At 38.4% G+C, this 21,152-nt stretch overlaps 1 protein-coding gene across 1 annotated transcript; it reads right to left on the reverse strand.

Moving 5' to 3' along the window:
- Positions 1-13,216: 13,216 nt before the first annotated feature.
- Positions 13,217-21,143, reverse strand: Fgf20 (fibroblast growth factor 20). The gene is made up of 3 exons (XM_021661729.2): positions 20,858-21,143; positions 15,377-15,480; positions 13,217-13,936 (listed from the first exon to the last, which is right to left on the reverse strand). The coding sequence occupies exons 1-3, from the start codon at positions 21,141-21,143 to the stop codon at positions 13,688-13,690; spliced, it is 639 nt and encodes a 212-aa protein (XP_021517404.1). The 3' UTR covers positions 13,217-13,687.
- Between the last annotated feature and the right edge of the window lie 9 nt (positions 21,144-21,152).

Raw genomic sequence — 21,152 nt, forward strand, 5'->3', positions numbered from 1 at the left:
AGAATATCAAAAGTTCCATTAAGCTATGGCTTTCCTTTGTACTTCATTTTCCTTGTATACAGCAACCAACAAGAAATACAAAGAATCATCATCTTGGAACAGACACTTGGCCCCAGCCCTCAGGTAGAAACAGACTGCTATTAAATAACCAGAGCATGGAGAAAAGTGTGGAGATCTGAGTGTGGGTGTCTCTTACTGCATTCTGAGAACTGTAAATCAGATAAAACATTTTAAATAACCCCAACCTGAGACATTTATGAAGCTTGCAGGCACAGAGAACTCAGTGTTGGATCTAACTACCCAAAGTCACCAGGAGTAGCCACAGACTAAGTGAGGGTAAGAGGAATGGAGACTGGACAATTTGAGATTGAGAGTGTGACTATCCCTTGTGACTATGGGGTCACCTTCGGCAACCAGGACAGGCATTTATTTCACTGTGCTTGTTCCTGGAAGTGCTTTCCAAATGCTTAAGAAAATGTGGATCAAAGCAAGGAGTGGTAGAATATTATGAGGTGGACAGGCACTATCAATACTGCATTTTTCTGTCTCAGTGCAGTGCAAGGAAGTTTGTTTGGTTTTTTTTCCCTCCAACTGCACAAGGTCCTTCAGTCCCCTCAGGACCTGCATTAGTAGTAGTTCCTAGGACAGCCCAAGTGTAGCTACTGATCTGAGAAAACATAAAAGTTTTTCTGCCAACTCAGCCCAGAATATGAGGGCCATTTCCTTTCCATCTCGCTGTCAGGGTGGACAAAGGTGACTGACATCTCACATTTTAACCCTCCTGCCCTGTTTCATTCTCCTGCCTTTCCTTCCACAATTACTGACTCTCAGGCACTGCCTAACAAGCGTTCTGCACCTTAAATTCTACTACAGTGTCTAAAAAAACTAATTTGGATTATTTCCTCTAACTACAACTTGGAAAAGGAAACCAAGAAAGGGGCCCTAGAGTATACTAAGAGATCAGGACATTTTCAAATCTCTATCCAATGCATCTATAGGTCCTCTGATAAAAGTTATTCTTTGGTGTGTACTTTTAAAAATATGCTAATTAAAGTGACATGCATATAAATTTCAAGCATCTTTAATTAACATATTGATAGATACATAACATATATCTTAAAATTCTACACACTTTACAGTCAAAATTATCTAAAAATCTATTTGTTTTAAGTATGAATATGAAGTTTAAATTACAAAACCTTTCTGAAGAAACCAGGCATAGTGGCATAGACTTGTAATGCTTGCACCCAAGAGTCTGAGGAATGAAGAAGGCCATGTGCTTAACATCATCCAGAGCCATACAACAACTTTCAGTCCAGCCTCGGCTACTTGATGGGACTCTTCTTTAAAAATGCAAATAAAAACAACAGAAAGGAAAAAAATCAAGAAACAGTGGAACAACACTAGCCAAAACAAAACAAAACAACAACAACAACAAAAAACCGATAACCAAAGGTTCAGAAAGGTTAAGGAGAAGGAACTTCAGATAGCTACTGTTCAGATCAAAAAGGAAAGTGAACACAAAGATCCAGAGGATTATCTTTCACAACCTTTTTTAAAAAATTAACAAATTATATTTAATATGTTATTCTCTATGTTGGCATTCAGAAAGTATTTTAGGGGTCATAATTAATATTAATCATCTTTTTATTCTATGCTGAGAAATTCCAGATAGTAGACTATATAGTCAAAGAAAGTTTACTGTCTTTTTTAATTATTTATTCATTCATTTCTATATATTTTTGTTTTCATTAAAATGTCTATTTAAACTGTAATTATACAATTCTCTCTTCCCTTCCCCTCCCAACCCCTCTTTTCAATTCCACATCCTTCATCACTCTTTCTCAAATTGATGGGTTTTTTATTATATATATATATATATATATATATATATATATGCATGCATATAAATACAGTCTTCTGGGTTCATTTAGTGTGATTTGGGTGTATATGGTTTCAATCCTGAAAACTTTATATCGGCTAATCAATTAGGCAGCTTATTCCCAGGAGAGAGAAATTATCCCTCTCTCAGCAGTCATTCCGTACCTGTAGTTCTTTGTCTAGTATGGGACCCTGTAATGTGTCTATTGATATTATCATTGTTCGGGACCTATGTAGGCAGCGTATTGTTAAGGTATCATGGCTGCAAGTTCCCTATCATTTCTAGGAGAAACACAATCTCACAGCAGACTTCTTGATCCTCTGGACCTTACAACCTTCTTCTGTGATATTCCCTGACCCTGGGTGTAGGAATTACGACATAGATATATCTCTTGTGGATGGACTCCACATATCCCTGCATTATGACCAGTAGAGGTTAAGCTCTTATGTGCAGTATTGAAGCACCACCTCTCAATAAAAAGTTGATGGCCTATTAGCTGGGAGCAGAAAATTGGAGGCGGCAGTTTCAGCAGAGAGAGAGAGAGAGTTGAACTCTAGAATAGAGTCAGAGGCAAGGGATTTGCCCTGGACTCTGAGGAAGATGGACTCATGAAACTGAGGAGAGGTAACAAGCCACGCGGTACACATAGAAGAGAATAAACTGCTAAAACTAACTAAAATGGCTAAAACTATGAGCTTCTCAGGGAATGAGCTAAAGCTTACGGCCTCAGCATTTATTCATGAATAATAAAGTCACAGAGTCGTTATTTTGGGAGCTGGGGCACAGAAGAAAAACCTACAGTTATAATGACAAGTTGTGGTTTTGCTTAACAGTCTCCGTGTGCTGTAAAGAGAAGCTTCTAAGGTGGCAGGTGATAGCTACACTGATCTATGCGTAAAGGATAAATTTCAGAATGCAGTTAGGAATTATCCTGGCCTACTAACGGTAGTAGATTCTCATCAAAGCTCTATGACTTCTCTAGCCCTTTGTACTTGGCTGTGTTTCTAGAAACGATCATGATCCCTCTCCGAATGGGGAAGCTTTAAATCCAATTAGATAGATGTTGGTTACTGCCAATATAGGAGTGCCGCTATTGTACCGGTAGGGATTTCTTGCCATGCTTGGTCATTGTTCTAGTTCATTGGTATCACAATGGATAGAACTATTGGTTTTTGTCTCTCCCTTGGCAGCTTACATAGTACATTCTGATACTATGAAATCTAGACCTTTTTCAGGTTAGGTTCAGCTTGAATCTGTTGAGTCCTGTGTCTGAAGATTGTGGTGTCTTCAGCAACAGACACTTCTGAGAAGCAACCAAGTTGTTGCTTAGACTACCCTGAACAACAACTCAAGCAGAGGTTTCTTATGCTTAATATTGGAATTTTGTTAAATACTCTATGGCTTTTACAGGTAGCATTGTAAGCGTAAGTGGCATAACTTCATAGATACATATGTGGAAATGTATGGATATTTGGCATAACTTGGTGTAAGTAGAAAATAACACTATTCCTTGATACTTTATTAAACATCCTTAGTGTTATTTTTCCCCTTCCCTCTCTGCCTGTCTGCATTGACCTCCTTTTTTGCCCCAAAATATAAGTTTGCTTTCAAAGGGCTGAATTTCTACTCTCTGAAAATCACTCAACGAGAGCATAAATTTCATGGGAAATTTATGATAAAAACTGGCTAATGAAAATCTCCAGAATTATATAATATCTTCATAATAATTTTCCTGTTGCTAAAACAAAAGCATTTTGGGCTAGTGTGACCTCAAATTCATAAGAAGAATGCTGGTGAACTGCTGAGATTTAGAGATCAATAGGACACAAGAATCAGCTAAATTTGCAGGCACTGCAGCCATGGCAACAACCTTGGCAAAGTCTCTGCACAGATAGTAACAAGCCACTTTAAAATGACTGGGAGCTGAGCCAAGAGAAGTAACTCAGAAACAAGGACTTCGTAAATCTTAAGGATAGACATCTCCCTGCACATAAAAAACAAAGGACAACTTCTAAAGCATTTTCTTTGATTTATTTTCTGATCTCTGTAAGTTTAAGAAAGCTGGACCTACAGTCTTGGGATCTGACCCAGTCTTTCAAAGTAAAAGACAAATAGTTCCACGGTTCTTAGCTTGCAAGTCCATTGAATATCAGATCCACCTGGAGAGACTCTAAGTTCTATGACCGATTTATAACAAAGGATAATGTTCAAAAATCTCAAGAGCATTTAGACACAGGATAAAGAACAACAATTTGGGGGAACTTGAATATAAAGAGAAAATTTCTCAGTTGAATGCTCTGAAGAAGAGCAGCTGAAGCTGTTAAGATGTTATAATTGATAGATTCAGAGATCTAAACAAGTTTTCCTGGAGTGGACTCTCTTTTCCATGAGTGAGTCATTGCAAGAGAGTTATTGCAGTTCTATAACGTAGGAACAGGAGTGCAGCAATCACCTTGCTGAAAGAGGAGCTCCAGAACAATTCTGTGTTGGCACAATTGCTAATACAAAATAATGCCAAGCCATGGTACATAATAGGGGTGTTGAAGAAACTGAGAATAACCCCAAACACAACTTATCCTTCTATCAAACTGGTTTAACTAGTCTAAAATAGAGAAGGACATTACATCAGTCTTTTATTAATCCATGGTCACTGATATAGCAAATGCAGATCTCTTGATTTTGGTCACCAGTTTACTTTTCCTCCAGTTAGCCAGAATTAAACATTTATTATTTTACTCTGGAGACAAAGTCTCAAGTACCATGTCATAATCTAAAGACATGGACTTTAAATAGAATTTAAATAGAAGTCCTTGACCTAATGTAGGTGGACAATGTATTCATTTCAAAGATGGCATTTTGATTAGCAGTTAGAAATAGTTGTATTCAAGGCCCTGCCTTACCTCATTAATTTGATGACAGTAAATTTTTACCAATAGCACAACAGTTTAACAGAGAAAACTTTTCCAAGGGCCTTTAGGAGAGTATAGCACATCTTTAATAAAAGCACTCAGAAAGCAGAGGCAGGCAGATTTCTCTGAATTTGAGGCCAGCCTGGCCTACAGAGCAAGCTGTTCCAGTCTCCTGGAACTACATAGTCAGACCTACATCCAAAAACAGGGTCAGATGAAAGGGGAGGAGGTCCTCCCCAATCAGTGGACTTGGAAAGGGGCAGGGAGGAGATGAGAGAGGGAGGATGGGATTGGGAGGGAATGAGGGAGCGGGTTGTAGCTGGGACACAGAGGTAATAAAATGTAACTAATAATAATAAAAAGAAAAAAAAACCTAAAGCCCTAGCTCAAAAAAAAAAAAAAAGAAAAGAAAAGAAAAGAAAAAAAAGGCTTCTAGGAATAGTGTTATGGGAAGCAAATAAATTGCTAACCCAGTAACTAAAAAGAATTTGTCCTTGAATGCTACATCATTCATTAAACAGGAAGCAAATAAATAGAAATAGTTACATATGAATATTGCCACTTCTGCATTATGTAGCAAGTTCAGCATTAGCTAGTATAGCCTAATAAACATGATGGCTAACATGTTATACAACCCACAGAACCAAATCATGACTCCTCTGTGTTATGCCAATGGTAGATCTCTATTGGCATGTCCATACACAGATAACAGGACTCAAACTTGAAAGTCTCCAGCTAGCTGCAGTTAAAATAACAATTCTCGGTGTGAGTGGTGAGTTATTTTGCTACCCACAGGACTTGGTGTGTGATAACTGGTTACTGCCAAGGAAGAATAGTTAAATACATCTCTACCATTAGATTTAAATATTATAATCATTAAAAAGGAACTATCATCTTCAAAGAAATGCTAAGCCTTCACAGACTGGTAAAGGAGTCCTGAAGCCAGCCCTAGAAAAAAACACCTTTACTGATGCTGAAAGCAGAAAGTTGATTTCTAAGAAACACTGTATTGCCTTCTACTCTTTGGGTCTAGTACCCTCCAAGGCCATTAATTACAAATAAGGCAAAGTGTGGTAACCATCAAAATTACTGTTTTAGAGAAAACAGTGATTGTTGGCATAAATGTATTTGTTTGGGAAAAAAAATTTAACTCCATAGTAATTTCTCGCTTCACAATGCTACGTCCCCTATCTCATGAGTTCTGGAAAATGGTAGGAAGTTAACAGTCTAGTGAATAGATAAGGGAGAACTTCCAGAATGCTTTGTCATAGTCATCATCATGGAGAAACCTGATGTGATAGAGTGTACATCCTGAGCCTCTATTAAAGGGCCAGAGAGAATGCAGGAGAGCCCTGATTTGTCCACTAAATTTAGAATAAGGGAGTGCTTTGAAGAAAAGACTTTGGTTGGTTGTTAAACACATCACATCGTTCTAAAGTTAGACTTTCTTATGAGTCTAATCGGGGGCAAGAAAGAGAGAATCAAAAGGGGCTAGGAAATTAAAAGAGGCGGATGCTTAGATCCTCAAGCACATGCAACATCCTGTAAGTACTCTGGGCCGGAGCACCTGCCAGGAGTCTCAGAACATATTTATACAGAACCTACATTAAAGTGGCATTTTGCCAAAAGTAGTTATATAACAGATTACCTCATTGTTTACTTTTGGGTTCCCCAGGCATCTGGTGTTAGCCAATTTGTGCTGACTCATAACCCTGCCGCCTGCACCCCTGCCCCAGTTGTCCAGCACTAGACACCTTAACCAATACTGGATATCTATGTCAGTGCCATGTTAGGTAAGCATGAACTGGCCCTACAGCCCTATGCTTCCTACAACAGTAACTATTTGGGGGATGGACTCCTGGTGAAATAAAGAAATGCAGTGATTTCTGGATAGCAAAAATACACAAAATAAGCACTCAAATTCTTTTTAGAAAAAAATATGTTTGAACTAATCAGAAACTGTGTGAACTTTTCCAGGGAGATGTGAGCAAATGTCTCTTCACCCCAGACAGGGCGCCAACTACAGACCAAAGTCTGATGCCACCCAAGCCTAGCTTAGTGTGTCAATAAATGTATTGGGTCTATTTACAGAGCACAGATGAGGAGTTGCTTACAGGAGCTTTGATGACCAACCAACCTCTTCCCCCCATATGGCTAGACCATCACAAAGTCTCTGTCTAGCATGAATGATGGCTTCCCCACGGCAGCACAAATGGAGATTCCTTTTCAGTCAGCTTTCCTCACTTTATATATTCTGTTACCTACTAAGGCCCTGAGAATTGCATTTATCTGGAAGAGAAGTATAGTAGTGAGTGCTCAGAATCCCAGTCAGGGTCTAATAAGCCTCCTCACAACCCTTCCTCTAGGAGGCAACATTAACAAGCCTAGTCATGAGGGTAGCTTGCAAGTAGTCCTAGCTGCTCCCATGAAGACTGTAACAACTGTTATCCTCAGAAAACTTGTATTCGACAACAGCCACAAACCATAAGGGAAGTTTGCAGATGGAGGAATAAGAATATATAAATATTTTGACAAAACAAAACAAAAAAAAGAGTAGGGGAATTTCAAAAGAAGAAAGGGTCTTAGAGGCTCTGTCTTAAGCTTTGAGATCTTCTTTGCTCTTTTTTAAATTCTCACAGTTCTCTAGCATTTCTGTTCTATAAATTGGTCCTACCAAGCAAGGCTAGAGTACAACCTCAATGCACTTTGGGAACCTGAATGTAAGGTTCCTCAATTTGATGAGAATCAAAGCTATTTTTAGCATATGTGGGAATTTTTTGCCAGCTGTCATTGTTTGATGTATTTTTACCTTTGCCTGTCAGAGGCTCTGTACAAACAAGAACTATGATCTTAAAGTATCCTACCTAGCACAATCCTATAGGCTTTTTCGGGGGAGGGATGCTCTTCCAAGAGAGAGATCAAGCCATGTTATTTCAACCACTGGAAAATCACATTAAGGATGATTGGAACACATTCTAGGATAGTCTCTGGATTACCAGGATTGTGATATGAGAATACAGAAACCCAGCAGGACATTGTCTGCAATGTGATGATGCAAATTGAGTGTCTCTGCTTACTGGGTAGAACATTCAATTGCCTTGCTACAAGGCAATGCATATGTTCCACATAAACATTACATCATATTCTGATGAAGCCATTGGGGTAGCAGTGTGAAAGACATGAATGAACATGGCCTATTTTTTATTTCTTAGAGCTACATGATTTGAGGGGGCACACAAAAAATATTTATGCTATTATTAAAAATCTGTAGCATGTGGAATTTTCCTTAAACTGGCAGGATTATATTAACATTCCTGGTCTCTGTGGGGAAACCAATCAATTCTCTCTAGAGAGAAAATTACTCTGAAACTGCCACAGCCTTCCAACAAAGTTACTAAGAGAATTCAGGTCAAAGTTCCCATTTTATATCAACTTATATTCTATAAAACTAAATGCATAGTGGCGAAATGCACTGGAAGATTATGGACACAGTTGATGAACATGCTTTGGCAGAGCCCACTGAAGTGAAGCCTTACAAAGTCCCATCCCTAGATGAAGACCTGGTAGTAATTAACAGCTGCTAAGAGAGCATGCGTTAGGAAAGGTCCTCATGATTTGTTACCTAATCCCAGTGGTTAGCCCTAAAGATGTATGAACAATACTAAATGAACCCAACAGGTTGTATTTATATGTGTGTTTGCGTGGTGTATGTGTGTATAGTGTGTGTGTATATATAACAATAATAATTTAAAAAGACTGTGAAGCTGAGAAGAGGTGGGAGGGATATGGGAGAATTTGAGGTGAGAGTCGGATCAAAATGATGTAAATGTGGTACTTGTGTATAAAATTCTCAAAAATACAATAATAAAATAAATGTTTTCTTTAAAGCTAGCCAGTAACATTTGGTCACTCCAATGAAAGTGCACAAAATTCCAGTGCCTTCACGTAACCCTGGACAGAAAATAATCAACAAGAACAATGAATCTTCCTCTAGTATACTGTATTTTAAAAAGGAAACCAGAATTTCAAATCAAATGACATTACATATTTTGTACATTCATACTAGGCAATGAATTACTACTAAATACATAATCTTGTCCTTCATTCAATACTGTATTATGGCAGTGTTTACATTTCTCTCAACCATTTAGAATGAAGAAACTGTTAAGAGAATTACAGTTTCAAGGTTTGACCTGCAAAACCTTCTGTTCAATAAGAAGTTAGCTAAGTCAATTGAATTACGTTTGCATCTACCCCTCATCCCTTCATTTCAGATTTTCCACTTTCACTCTGTTTTCATTCATTGTACATAACAAGTTTAATTGTAGAAATCTTAGAATACTATTAACTGTTGGTGCTATTAAAATGGATATCTTAACTAGGCATGATGGAGGCTGAGGTAGACAAATCATGAGTTTCAGACTGGTCTGGACTACATACCAAGTCTGAGACTACCCTAATCTACATGTATATTTATACCTTTAGATGTTGTCTTTGTTAGTATTTCTATTGCTGCAATGAAACACTATGGCCAAAAAGAAGCTTGGAGAAGAAAGGGTTTATTTGGCTTACACTTATAGATCATAGTCCATCATTGGAGAAAGTTAGAACTTGAAGAAGGTTCAATGTAACAAAAATGAGATTTCTCTACACACCCTCACTCACACCTTTAAGATGCTTATCTGTGAGAATGGAGGAAGTTCATATCTCTGTGACTATGGTGGCTGGTCTTTCTCAACTTGACACAAACCTAGACACCTACTGGAAAGAGGAATCTTAATTGTGAAAACACCTCTAAAAGACTGGTCTATCTGCAAATCTGTAGGGTATTGTCTTAGCGATTGATGGTGGAGCACACAGCCCATTGTGAGGGGTGCCACCCCTGGGTAGGTGGCCCTGAGCAAGCCAGAAGGGAGAAAGCCAGTAAGAAGCACTCTTCCAAGACATTTATGTCAGTTTCTGCCTCCAGTTCTTGCTGACTTCTCTGGATAGATTACAAACTATAAGGAGAAATAAATCCTTTTTTCCCCAGGTTGCTTTTAGTCATGGTATTTTATTACAACAAACTAATATAGTCAGAAAGGCACAGGTCAGAGAGGCAAGAAATGTGGCATCAGTATCCATCATTCCCATTCCAAAGGAGGGAATAGGGTTATTTCATTCAGGTATAGAAATGTCTAGAAATGCATTCGTTGATCTTTCATCCCTGAGACCACACGAGAGGATATTTGCCCCTATACTTGGTTTCTAATTTTAAAAATGGACACTAGAAAAATATTTGAGAACACTTAGTAATAATAAGTGTCCCATTAGTGAATGGATTGGTTGCCTATTCTGTATGTTGCATTACTAGGAAGTCAGTGTTTTAAAAACAGAATGTATTACTATTCTGTGTTTTCTGGAGATCGGGTGATCAGTAAGGGTGTAGGTAGGCCTTTGGCTCAGGATTTTGTAGAAGTACAACCTGCAGGTGACATTCTTGTCTTGAGACTTGATTGGATACAGTCCACTGTGCTCTTAGTTGTTGGCAGAAGTTGATTTCCTGCAGTTGTAGGGGTGGGTGTGGCTTTGTGCTAGTTATCAGCTGGATGTTATCTTTGGCTCCTACAGGCCACCTGTGGCTTATTGGTACTCTGGCTTTTCCCATTGTGGTGCTTACCCCATCCATTCAGCAAGGAGATTCTCTACTGCTAGCAAACTTACTCAACCAAAACAGTTTCATGTAGCATATTAGGCATAGCACCCTTCCCTTTTTTATATTCAGTTTCTAGAAAGCAGTCACATCTGCTCCACAGGGAGGTATTACACAAAAGCATGAGCATTGTGCAGAGATTTAGAGGACAGGAAACATAAAGTACTTTTCTTCCAAGTGTTGCCAATGTTATCAACTCTTTAGCAACACGTAAAAGTCCAAAATTTTATTATCAGCTCATGTATGGTTCACTAGGGTGTACATAGTTAATTCCTACAACACAGCTGATCTCAAATCTGTTACCTGTAAGACTAAACGGACAAGATTTATACCCCAAACATACCCAATACTTGTGATAGGCACAAGGTAAAAGCTCTCATCAGTTTGATTTGAAAGGGAAATGGGTCAAGCATGGCAGCACATGTATACAGAACTAGTAGTGGTGAGGCAGGAGCATGAGAAATACCTGGAGACATACCTGGTCTAATGAGTGAGTTCCCAGGCCAGTTAGCACTACGTAGTAATATCCATTCTCTAAAGAACCCAAAGCAGGTGGGAGTGGGGGAAGAATATGGAAAGTTCTAAAATCTGGCCAGATAAAATTGTTAGGAGTTTTTGTTTGGGTTTCAAGACCCAAGCCTAGCTACCCATGGCTACCTCTGTCACCCCTCCTTTACCTGGTTTTATCTCAACTCTGCTTTGGGTTTTCCATTATACCAGCTCTGAGAACCAGAAGCTAGAAATTTATGTGGTTCTTCATCCCTGCCATGTCAGAAGACAACCCATCTTTCTTTGGAGTCCCGGGAAGCCCCAAGAAGGGTTTTGATTGATACAGTTGATTGATCCTCACATTAGATTCTGTGACTAAAATAGTATGTATGATTAGTCAACCTTGGACAAGTAACTAGGTCTAGATTTGAGCTTGGGATTGATCTTACTGAAACTGGATAAACTTTAAAAGCTTATGCTATGCCCCTAAAATGTTTCATGAAGAAAATGCTGTGGTACCACGTTATGAAGAAGAGATTTTCATATCTAGGTTCAAGCAACCAAAATACTATTTACATTCAATTAGTATTCTAATTTCTGCTGTTTCCTCTCGATTCTAACTCCTCCTTCATAAGAATTAGCACTCTCATTCATCTTACCCATCTGCAGAGCATAGATGGAATCCCACCAACTTCCCAACAGAAATAGTAAGACAAACCAGCTCTACCCAGCATCCCTATTAGAGAAGCAGTCAACACAGGGAATTGACTTGATGAGAATAAACCTAAACCTCCTATTCAAGCAGACAGTGAGCTTTAGAGGGAAGACAGTAACACTCTACTACACATCAAGGTGAGATGAGGGGAGAACTGGCAAAGAAAGGAATGCTCAGAATCCCAGCGAGGGCAGAGACCATCCATCCCCACAGCTGCTCTGGTAGAAGTTACATTCGCATCAGAAGTTCATCACCTACATCTATTACCAAGCTGATCTATGATCTGTAAGTTCATGGCCAGTCTAGTCTATATAGCAAGTTCTAGATCAGCTAGAGCCACACAGGCCCTGTCTCAAAAGAACCAAAAGATGAAAGAAAAACTGCCGCGTCCCTTACAAAAATCTGTGTGAACAGGTTAGAAAGCAAATGGTTACATATTTCATACAAATATGAGCATCTTTGAGATTTAAAACAGTCCTGGAAGAACCCAAATTATAATTGCCTGGTCATCAATATCTTTGAAATCACCAATGAAACATGCAGTTTAGATTTCTTAAAGGAAAGAGCATTCATTGTTTCCTTTATCTACACTGTTTGGCCTGGCTAGCCCCTTCTTTTGAGTCCACCAGAAATTTCATCTTCTTAGAAAAGTTTTCTCTGGACCATCCATCCTCTGTATCTATTCTATCCTTTTGTTTTTCTTTTTAGTATCTAAAACTTGTTTGCCTGTTGAAGTACATTGCAATCAACACTTAGATTATTCGTTAATCTATTTATTTTTTGAAAACTTTCTCTGACCACACATTGAGCTCTGTGATGCAGGTATGACTCCTTCTTGGATATCACACTCCTTAGTATGTAGAAACCACTGATGAATATTTGAGGCACCCATGGGAAGAACACCAAATGAAGGTAGTTACGACCTTCACATTGTTAATGGAGTTTCTACAAGGGCTAATTTTTTTTTCTATGATCACATGGAGTAAAAGAAATTGTTTTTCCAAATATGAAGCCAATAAAATAAGTAAACATAAATTGGCTATATTATTTGATAACCTCAACATTATAAATTATAAATTATAAAGATTTCCTTAGGGCACTTAGGCTTTTCTCATTTTAAAATTATCTTCTAAAAGAAGAACAGCTCTCACCTGAAAAATCAATGTTATCAAAACCATAAAATGAAAATGTTTAATTCCCTTTCAAACCTGTGTTAGATTCAACACAAATCAATAAGGCATTTTTCAAGGCCAAAGGGCAACAATGTTACATTTAGAAGGCAAGTGACTGCATAAAAATATAATCTACACTGTACTTAATTTTTAAAAACAAATGAACATTTATTCTAATACTAACATGTTATAGCAATGAAATCTTCTTTACATCCCAAGACCAAAATAATGTATGGTACAAGAAAAGACATTTTGCTGTTGTTTTCATTTGTTTTATTTTGTATATTCTTCATATACCAGTAAAAATAAACTCTTTAATAAATAAATATATATAATAAATATTTGTAAATTGAAAAATGTATAAATAGGTCCATTCTTCTAAAGGAAAAGTTCCATCATGGTGTGGCATGTTTTGTAGCTCAAAGTCATCTAGAATTTTGAGTTTTGTAAAATTTTTTATGTATAATGTTACAGCCTTTCTACAAGATCCTCAGAATTTCTGAGGCAGTAATTATATCATCTCAATCCACTTCTTCAACATGAAGTATCTATTTTTAAGATAACTGTCCAAGTAAACATTATCCAGAGAGGTGAGGCATCAGCAGCAAGGTTCACATTATCCACAGATTAACTGATGTCAGCTTCAGTCTACTCGGAAGACTGAGCCAGTGTGTCTGAGGAAACACAACCCATTTATGAAGAATGATCTTGCTTTGCTTCAAGTTAATTTCTTATTCTCAGTGAAAAGCAGAGTCTGTAATATTCTGAATGTCTTCTTCAGAGTTATTGAACAACAGGGACTATGATTTAGAAATAATGGCTCTAGGTTCATCGAGTGTACATCAGTAGGTCTTTGTATAATTCTGGAACTCTTTCTGGGTCCACTGGTCTCGGTAAGAAATGGGTAAATTTCTGATGTCTTTTGGACCTGGCACCATCTCTTGGAGTCCCATCTTTGTTAAGTGCTACAAAGAACCTTCGGCCAGTGTCTCCATGTTTATATATGTTGGATGAATAGGTGTTATACCAGTTCTCTTCAAATTGCTCCCTGAAGATGCACTCAGAAGTCAATTTCTCCTTTTAAAAAAGAGAAAAGAAAGAAATATAGAAAATTTTTTTTTTCTTTTTAGGCTAGGGTCAGATAGAAGGGGAGGAGGACCTCCCCTATCAGTGGACTAAGGAAGAGGCATAAAGGGAGAGAAGGGAGGGAGAGTGGGATTGTGAGGAGACAAAGGAGGGGGCCAGAGCCAGGATACAAAGTGAATAAATTGTAATTAATAATAAATAAATAAATAAATCATAGCATAAACTTCAAAAAAAGAAATATAGAATTTTTAAAATGCCTTCAAAACAAGTTCCTTACAAAAGTCTCAGTTCTGTATTTTATTTCTTTGCTTATAGCTATATCCTTGTCAAGTTATATTATAATTTTTTTAATTTTGTTCATACAGCATGTGGAGTTTTCCCCTCTATATTACTTTAGTCAATTAATTCAAGGAACTTTAAAGCAAATAGGCCAAATCTCAATTTTATTTTCAAATATTTAAATATTTTGAACTTTCCGTATTCTGTATTATCACTACATCCCCACAATCATTAAGCAGGCTCTTCATCTTATCCCATCATAAGACAGATACCAAGGGCACAAATATTAAGTCTCTGCTATCAAGTTGGACAGTAAAGATCTTGATAGAATTTAAGTTCCCAACTCAAGCTTATCACTTCAAATTAGATATCATCTAATATATGAATTGTTCAATGATAAAGTCCCCATGATTAACTTCTGAGTATGTTACTATTAATATAAAGAAAATTAGTCCAATAATTTCAGGGCTACAGCACTGTCTGCTCTTTTAAAGGGCCTGCGTTTAATTCTCAGCACCCACATGGCAGCTCACAACTGTCTGTAACCCCAAATCCAAGGGATCTGACACCTTCACACTAATGCACATAAAATAAAGATTTCATTTTTAAAAGTCCAATAATTTCTAATTCTTTCAAAAGTTTTCTCTATCCTCTGTATGTGTGTGTCTTTGCTCATATGTACATATACATATCCTAAGGATGAGATCACAATTGTTTATTTATTGCAGCACTTACCATGAACATTGTATGCATGTGCTTTCTCAAAATTTTATTAATTGTTTTGTAATTCTATCCTCAGATCACTATACAGTGCATACTTTCTCAAGAGCTGACACCAGTATTCTGTTTCTTGTAGAGATGATTAAAATATAAAGGAATTGGAAAGACTCAAGACAATGGATATGAAGACCAGTTGATATTATAGCAATATTTGTCAAAATTTTTAAAATTGATACTGAATGACTATATTATATGACCTCAATATGCTTAAATTTAGGATATTGGTTTCTAACTTGTACATATATATAGAAATATATGTTATGTCAATCACATAAAATAATGTTTATCGGACATTATTGATAGAGATTATAAGTAAAATGGATAATCATTATTTTAAGAATTATAATAATAATCAAAAATGACAATACATACTGATCCATAGAGTTCTCCTTTGTCATTCATTCCAAGGTAAAGGCCACTGTCCACACCTCTGATACTGACAAGTCCCACTGCCACACTGATGAATTCCAGGATACCTGAATTTATAAACAAAATAAAGATTTGGATTGATTAACAAACATATACCTACAGTGAACATAAACTACAAAATTTTTTGAAAAAAAATGAACATATAATGGACAGTAGTGATAAAGATCAGCACTTGTAAGTATTCAACAAATAAATGGAAGCTATTATCATCACAGGTGAATAGGTAACAAAATCGTGGTCTTCTATGACTCTACCAAGCAATTATAACTATTTTCCATGAGTTTTTATTTCATTTACTAGAATCAGACCAATTGTTTATACTTCATGTGGGTCTAACAGTATTTTAAATAATATTGAGGGCTTTTTTTAAGGTGGGAAGGATGGCTCAGCAGCTAAGAGCACTTGCAGTTTGTGTTGATGGAGACTTTCTATCAACCTAACACAAAGTAGAGTCATATCAGAATAAGGAACCTGAGAACATGCTGTCAGGTTTGCCTATGGGCAAAGCCATGGTCATTTCCTTGGTTAATGACTGACGTAAAAGGGCACAGCCCTCTGTGGGCACAAGGATCACTGGTCAGGTGGTCCTGGGTGCTATAAGAAAGCAAACTTAATAAGCCATAAAGAGCCAGCCAGCAAGCAGTATGCTTCCTCCAGACCCCTGACCTGACATCCTTCAGTGATGATGATCTGGGAATTGCAAGATGAGATGAATCCCTTCCTCCCCCAAGTTTTGCAATAGAAACCCTAAGATATTTTTCTTGCAGAGGACCCGGGTTTGGTTCCCATCACCCAAATGGCAAAGAACCAGCTACAGCTCCATTTCCAGATATTCTGACATCCTTTTCTGGCTTCTGGGAGCACTGCAGCATACATGTGGTACACAGATATACAGGCAGGCAAATCACCCATACAAATAAAATAAAATTCTAAAAAAATAAAGAGCTAATAATTGATTTTTACCTCATCTTTTTAAAATATCTGAATAAGGAAGGAAGGTATTTTTATTCCCATGTTAGATAGAAAAAAACTGATTCTCAGAAATATTGACTGTAATGCCCAAGGAACATGATCTTTGTAACTAATAAAAATGGTACTTGACAGGAAGGCAGACACAGGCAGATCTCAGTGGGTTTGAGAACAACCTGATCTATGAAGTAAGATCTAGGACAACCAAGGCTGCACAAAGGAACCCTGTCTCAAAAAAAAAAAAAAAAAAAAAAGGGCTTGAAGTTACATTTCCTGAGCCCTAATCTCATGGTTCTACTCCACAACATGGTTTATTGAGAAGAATACAATAGTTTCTAAACTTTGTAGACTGCAAAATGTGCTATGTTCTATTCCATTATCTATAAAAAATAAGTTGTGCAGTTCAGAGAAACAGTAAGTCTTTTTTGATTACCAAATACCAGTAGCTCAGAATGCAAATAGATTTTTCTATCCATAATTCTCTGGAGCTATTTTTGATTTATTAAAAGATAAACTCATTTTGAAAGCTCTCAACCTAATACACTAACACACTACAGTCTCTCTCTGTATGCTATCGCATTTGAATGTACACACTAACCTTTGGACTAATGATGCCTTTTTCTGGTTCTTTCCTTAGACTGCTGAGCAAGTGTCACCACACATTCTGTACTTGGATCTGCCTTCCTTAATGACTTTGTGCCTTCATCCCTTCACCCTACCCTACGCTCCACAAACAGCACAAATGTGCACCAGTTAGCCTGACGATTGCTCTTGAGTCTTGTCTTGATTTATTGTACAAGTTCCTGTTTGAACACATGATACTCCCAAAGCCAAGAAAAAAAATACAGAATCCGACAGTTTGCTGATATGAAAGACTCTATTCTACCCAGAGATGAATTCAGTCTTCGAGGAAAAAGCATACATTCATATTAAGACAAATGAGATCTTTCAAATTATTAGGATTTCAGACTAGTAGGACTCTGGAGCGATCAGTAATCTTGAAGCACAATACAGTACTAAATAGCCTGTAAATGGCTTACAAAAGCCAGGGTCCCTGAGAGGCTAAAGCAGGGAAGATAAGATATAGCAGGAAGGTCTAGACTCCAAAGGACAGAGTTGTCAGAGTACTGTGACAACTGTGGACTAACTAGGGGCGGGGAGAAGAGTCACAGCCACTGCCAAGCTTCTCAGTGAAAGATCCACTTTAGGAACAAAAACATAAACCTGAAACATAATTGGCATAAATATATATAAATGGAATCTCACCCAGGATATAATTATAAATGTGTAATTACTTTAAATTATATTGAATATTCCCCCAGATTAAAACGTATGTGTGCCTTACGTGCACCCAGCGTTCCTACCCCATGACACATTCCACCTACACATTAAATCTTATCTTAAGATAATGCTGTACAAAATATGTAATTACATAAGTAAAAATGATTACACATGTCTTTAGAATAATTATATCCAATAGTTTTAACATTATTAAACAACATATAAAACCATATACAGAACCAGGCATAAATGATTTTGCAATGTCTCGTGGAACCGATGGGGAAAAGATTACGTGTGTTTTTATGCTTGTCCTAAAGATTTTAGCCACACTTTTAAATTCTGATCCTTTTTCTCACCAAAGAAATAGTATACCACATAGTAATTTGTAATCGTTTGATTCTTAAATGAGATTTGACAAGTCTTTCTTATTTATAATATGAGGTGGCAACTAAGCTAATTCTTTTCCAAAGAATGGACACGAAGAACTTTCCTTAAGCGGTAACCACAGATTTTAGGTAGATTTTCTAATGCCCAGTGTCCCATAAAAAGACTTGGAGGTCCTTTGTCTTTCTGGTATCATTTTCAAAGCCGGCCTTTCCTTAAATCATAATAAACAGGTGAGTCAACCCACAATGCAACCACATCAGACAAATCTATGGAGAATAAAGAAGAATAAAGAAAAAAAGCTTTAAATGAATATGTTTGATCTCAGGCTACTTTTTTTTTTTTCTAAAGGAATGATTCTTTGTTTACCTGTTAGGTAAAGTCTTCCCTCTCTACTACTTTACAGAAAAACTCTGCTGGAGAGATCCAGGTAGCTCAGATAGGATATTAGCTTAGCTTCACTGACAACTCTGTTTATATTCAATTGATATGGTTTTAAATTTTTAAAAATCTGAGTTTTTATTGGTCAAGTTCAAATTAATACGACATTATTTTAGTGGTATATCTTATATAGTCATCCTTGAAGTTTCTTTTATCAAAATTACAGAGATGAATGTTTTTGTTTGTTTGTTTTTTAAGGGGGTATCCCTTACTACACTAGCAAAACAGAATGGAGAAGCATACAGTGGTGCACACTTTAAAACTGATCTTGTTCCTCATCCTCTCGTAGTTGCTTGTGATGCCTAGGCCACTCAGAGATGTGAAGAGGCATTTCCTTTAGGCTCACACACCAATATGGGTTGTCTTCATTTTATAAAACACTGAACATTTCATCTCTCTATGGGGTCTTCCAGCAAAGCATGACTTAAGCCAACACAGAATCAAAGTCCTGTTTTCCTAAACAATCACTCATCATATAAACATCACAGTGTAAAGAACACGCCACACCCATTCCTAAAGGATCAGATTTCAGTACAGCTCAACGAATGTTATCAGGTCTTCAACTACTCGCTAATCTCTTCCAATAGAATGTGTCTGCTAAGGAGACAGGACACAGTAGAGGAAGAGATAACAACTACATTACAAGGGGCTTAAAGGAAGCATTTCCTTACTCTGTTGGTAGGAGGCAGAAAAGTCGGATGTTGCCTACAGCCTACATCTCTGGCTGCTTTGCCTAAAAGTGTTACCACATTTGGGAAGAGTTTTAATGTAATGAGTGGAGTACAGTCGTTCTTAAAGGAAGAGAACAAGGCCCACCTGGCGTCAGCAAATTCTTTAGAATCTTAATGTCAGCCTCTTCCATTTAAAAAAAAAAAAAAAAAAAAAAAAAAAAAAAAAAAAAAAACGCTTTCCAAAAGTGACCCCAGGTTGGCCACTAGGTCATGACACTCTTGACTCATAGTCAGTGGGAACTTGGAGGAGATCAGTGGAAGCTGCAAACACGTGGGCTTTTTTAAAAGTCAGTTTCCTAAGCCCTTAAGTGCTGCCAAATGACCACCACATGGCTTATCCTCCCATCTAAGGTTACAAATGCTCCCGAAGCGGAGATTTACACTTCAGCAGGGTTTTAATGAGCACTACAAGTCCAAAAAGAAATGGGAGCATAATAAAAATAAGACGAGAATGAGGCAAGAAAGGGGGACTCCTAATTGAGATTCTCAAGAAATTCCATAGTGAAAAGAAAAGATTTGTGTTGTGATTCATCATGCTGGTGACAAATAAATGATAATATGTATTTTTTTTTAATGTAATGATGGCCTCCAAAGACATCACAGGTTAGGTAAGGAAAGCCCCTTGAGCGTGATAGCAGGTTAATTGATGAAAAATGTAGCCACAGGGGAAGTATCCTGGGTATTAGAATCAGAAAGCACCTTTAGCAAACCATCTGATTTAACCTGTCTTGTCTGTTGTTCAGGCTGGAAAGCCAGACTCACACTGAGGGGGTGCATGGGGCGCTTGCTAGTTACCTGGCTGGCTGGGGAGTGAGTAATTAAGAGAAGAAACTTTACTGATCTAATCTAGAGTCTGCTTCATCCTATTAACCCCTTCTGCTCCCAGGCTTTGCTCTTGTATGTGGAAACGATTCTCTGCTGTTCCCAGCCATATCTTCTTTCGCTTGCTTTTCCCATTTCCTCTTACCTGAGGTCAATACCAAGATCTCTGCTTTCCAGTTTCGCAATTTCTAAAAGGAATCTTGGCCAGATGGGCACGCTGAGTCCTTCTCCCTCCTCCCTCTCTCCATCTCCCTCCTTCTTCTGGGATATTAGAATCAGAAAGCACCTTTAGCAGACCAGGAGCATAGAAAGCCTCCAGCCAGGCAGTACCCTAAGTAGAACTGTGAAGGGGGGGGGGGGGAGGCATGTTTTCAGAACATGCTTCATGTTCTTAATTTTCAAAAAGTAAACACAGAACTGCAAGTGTAGAAGGAAGAGAAAACGATATAGGGACCTCTCAAAAGGATGATATTGCCTGGGAAGCAAGGAGTGCTGGGCAAGGGCCGGTAGGGGACAAGACTTGGTGTCCCCTGCAGTAGAGGAAACAGCAGCATCCTATCCCAAGGTGAGGGATCCATCCGCATTTTCTCCTCCCACACCTCCTCTGCACTAGATGCTAAGCTCCTCCAGAACGGAGCAATTTCTCAAAAGCCCGGAGCCCCGAACCACGCACCAGAGGGTCCGGGGCTTAGGCAGCGCGCAGCTCAGGCTCGCTCCGCCAGAGCGTAGAGGTGGGAGGGAGGCGAGAAGAAGATGAAGGGAGTTGAGAGCGCGTTGGCGGGATGCTGGTACCTACCGAAGAGGCTGTGATCCTGCCGGGTGCCCTGCACGCTGCCGTCGGGCAGGATCTGCAGGTGGAAGCCAGTGCGGCAGTAGAGCTGCCTGCGGCGCAGGATGCCATGCAGGTGCGCCAGTTCCACGGAACCCGGCCCGCCGCGGGCGCCCCGCTCCAACGCGCCCCGACGCTCCCCTAGCAGCGGCGGCCGCTCCCCTGCCGGAGGCAGCAGGAAGTGAGATCCCACCTGCTGGCCCAAGCCCTCCAGGCCGCCCAAGAAGGGCCCGACTTCGGTTAAGGGAGCCATGGAGGGGCC

The sequence above is a fragment of the Meriones unguiculatus genome, chromosome 4, assembly GCF_030254825.1.
Source record: "Meriones unguiculatus strain TT.TT164.6M chromosome 4, Bangor_MerUng_6.1, whole genome shotgun sequence".
Classification (NCBI taxonomy): Eukaryota; Metazoa; Chordata; class Mammalia; order Rodentia; family Muridae; genus Meriones; species Meriones unguiculatus.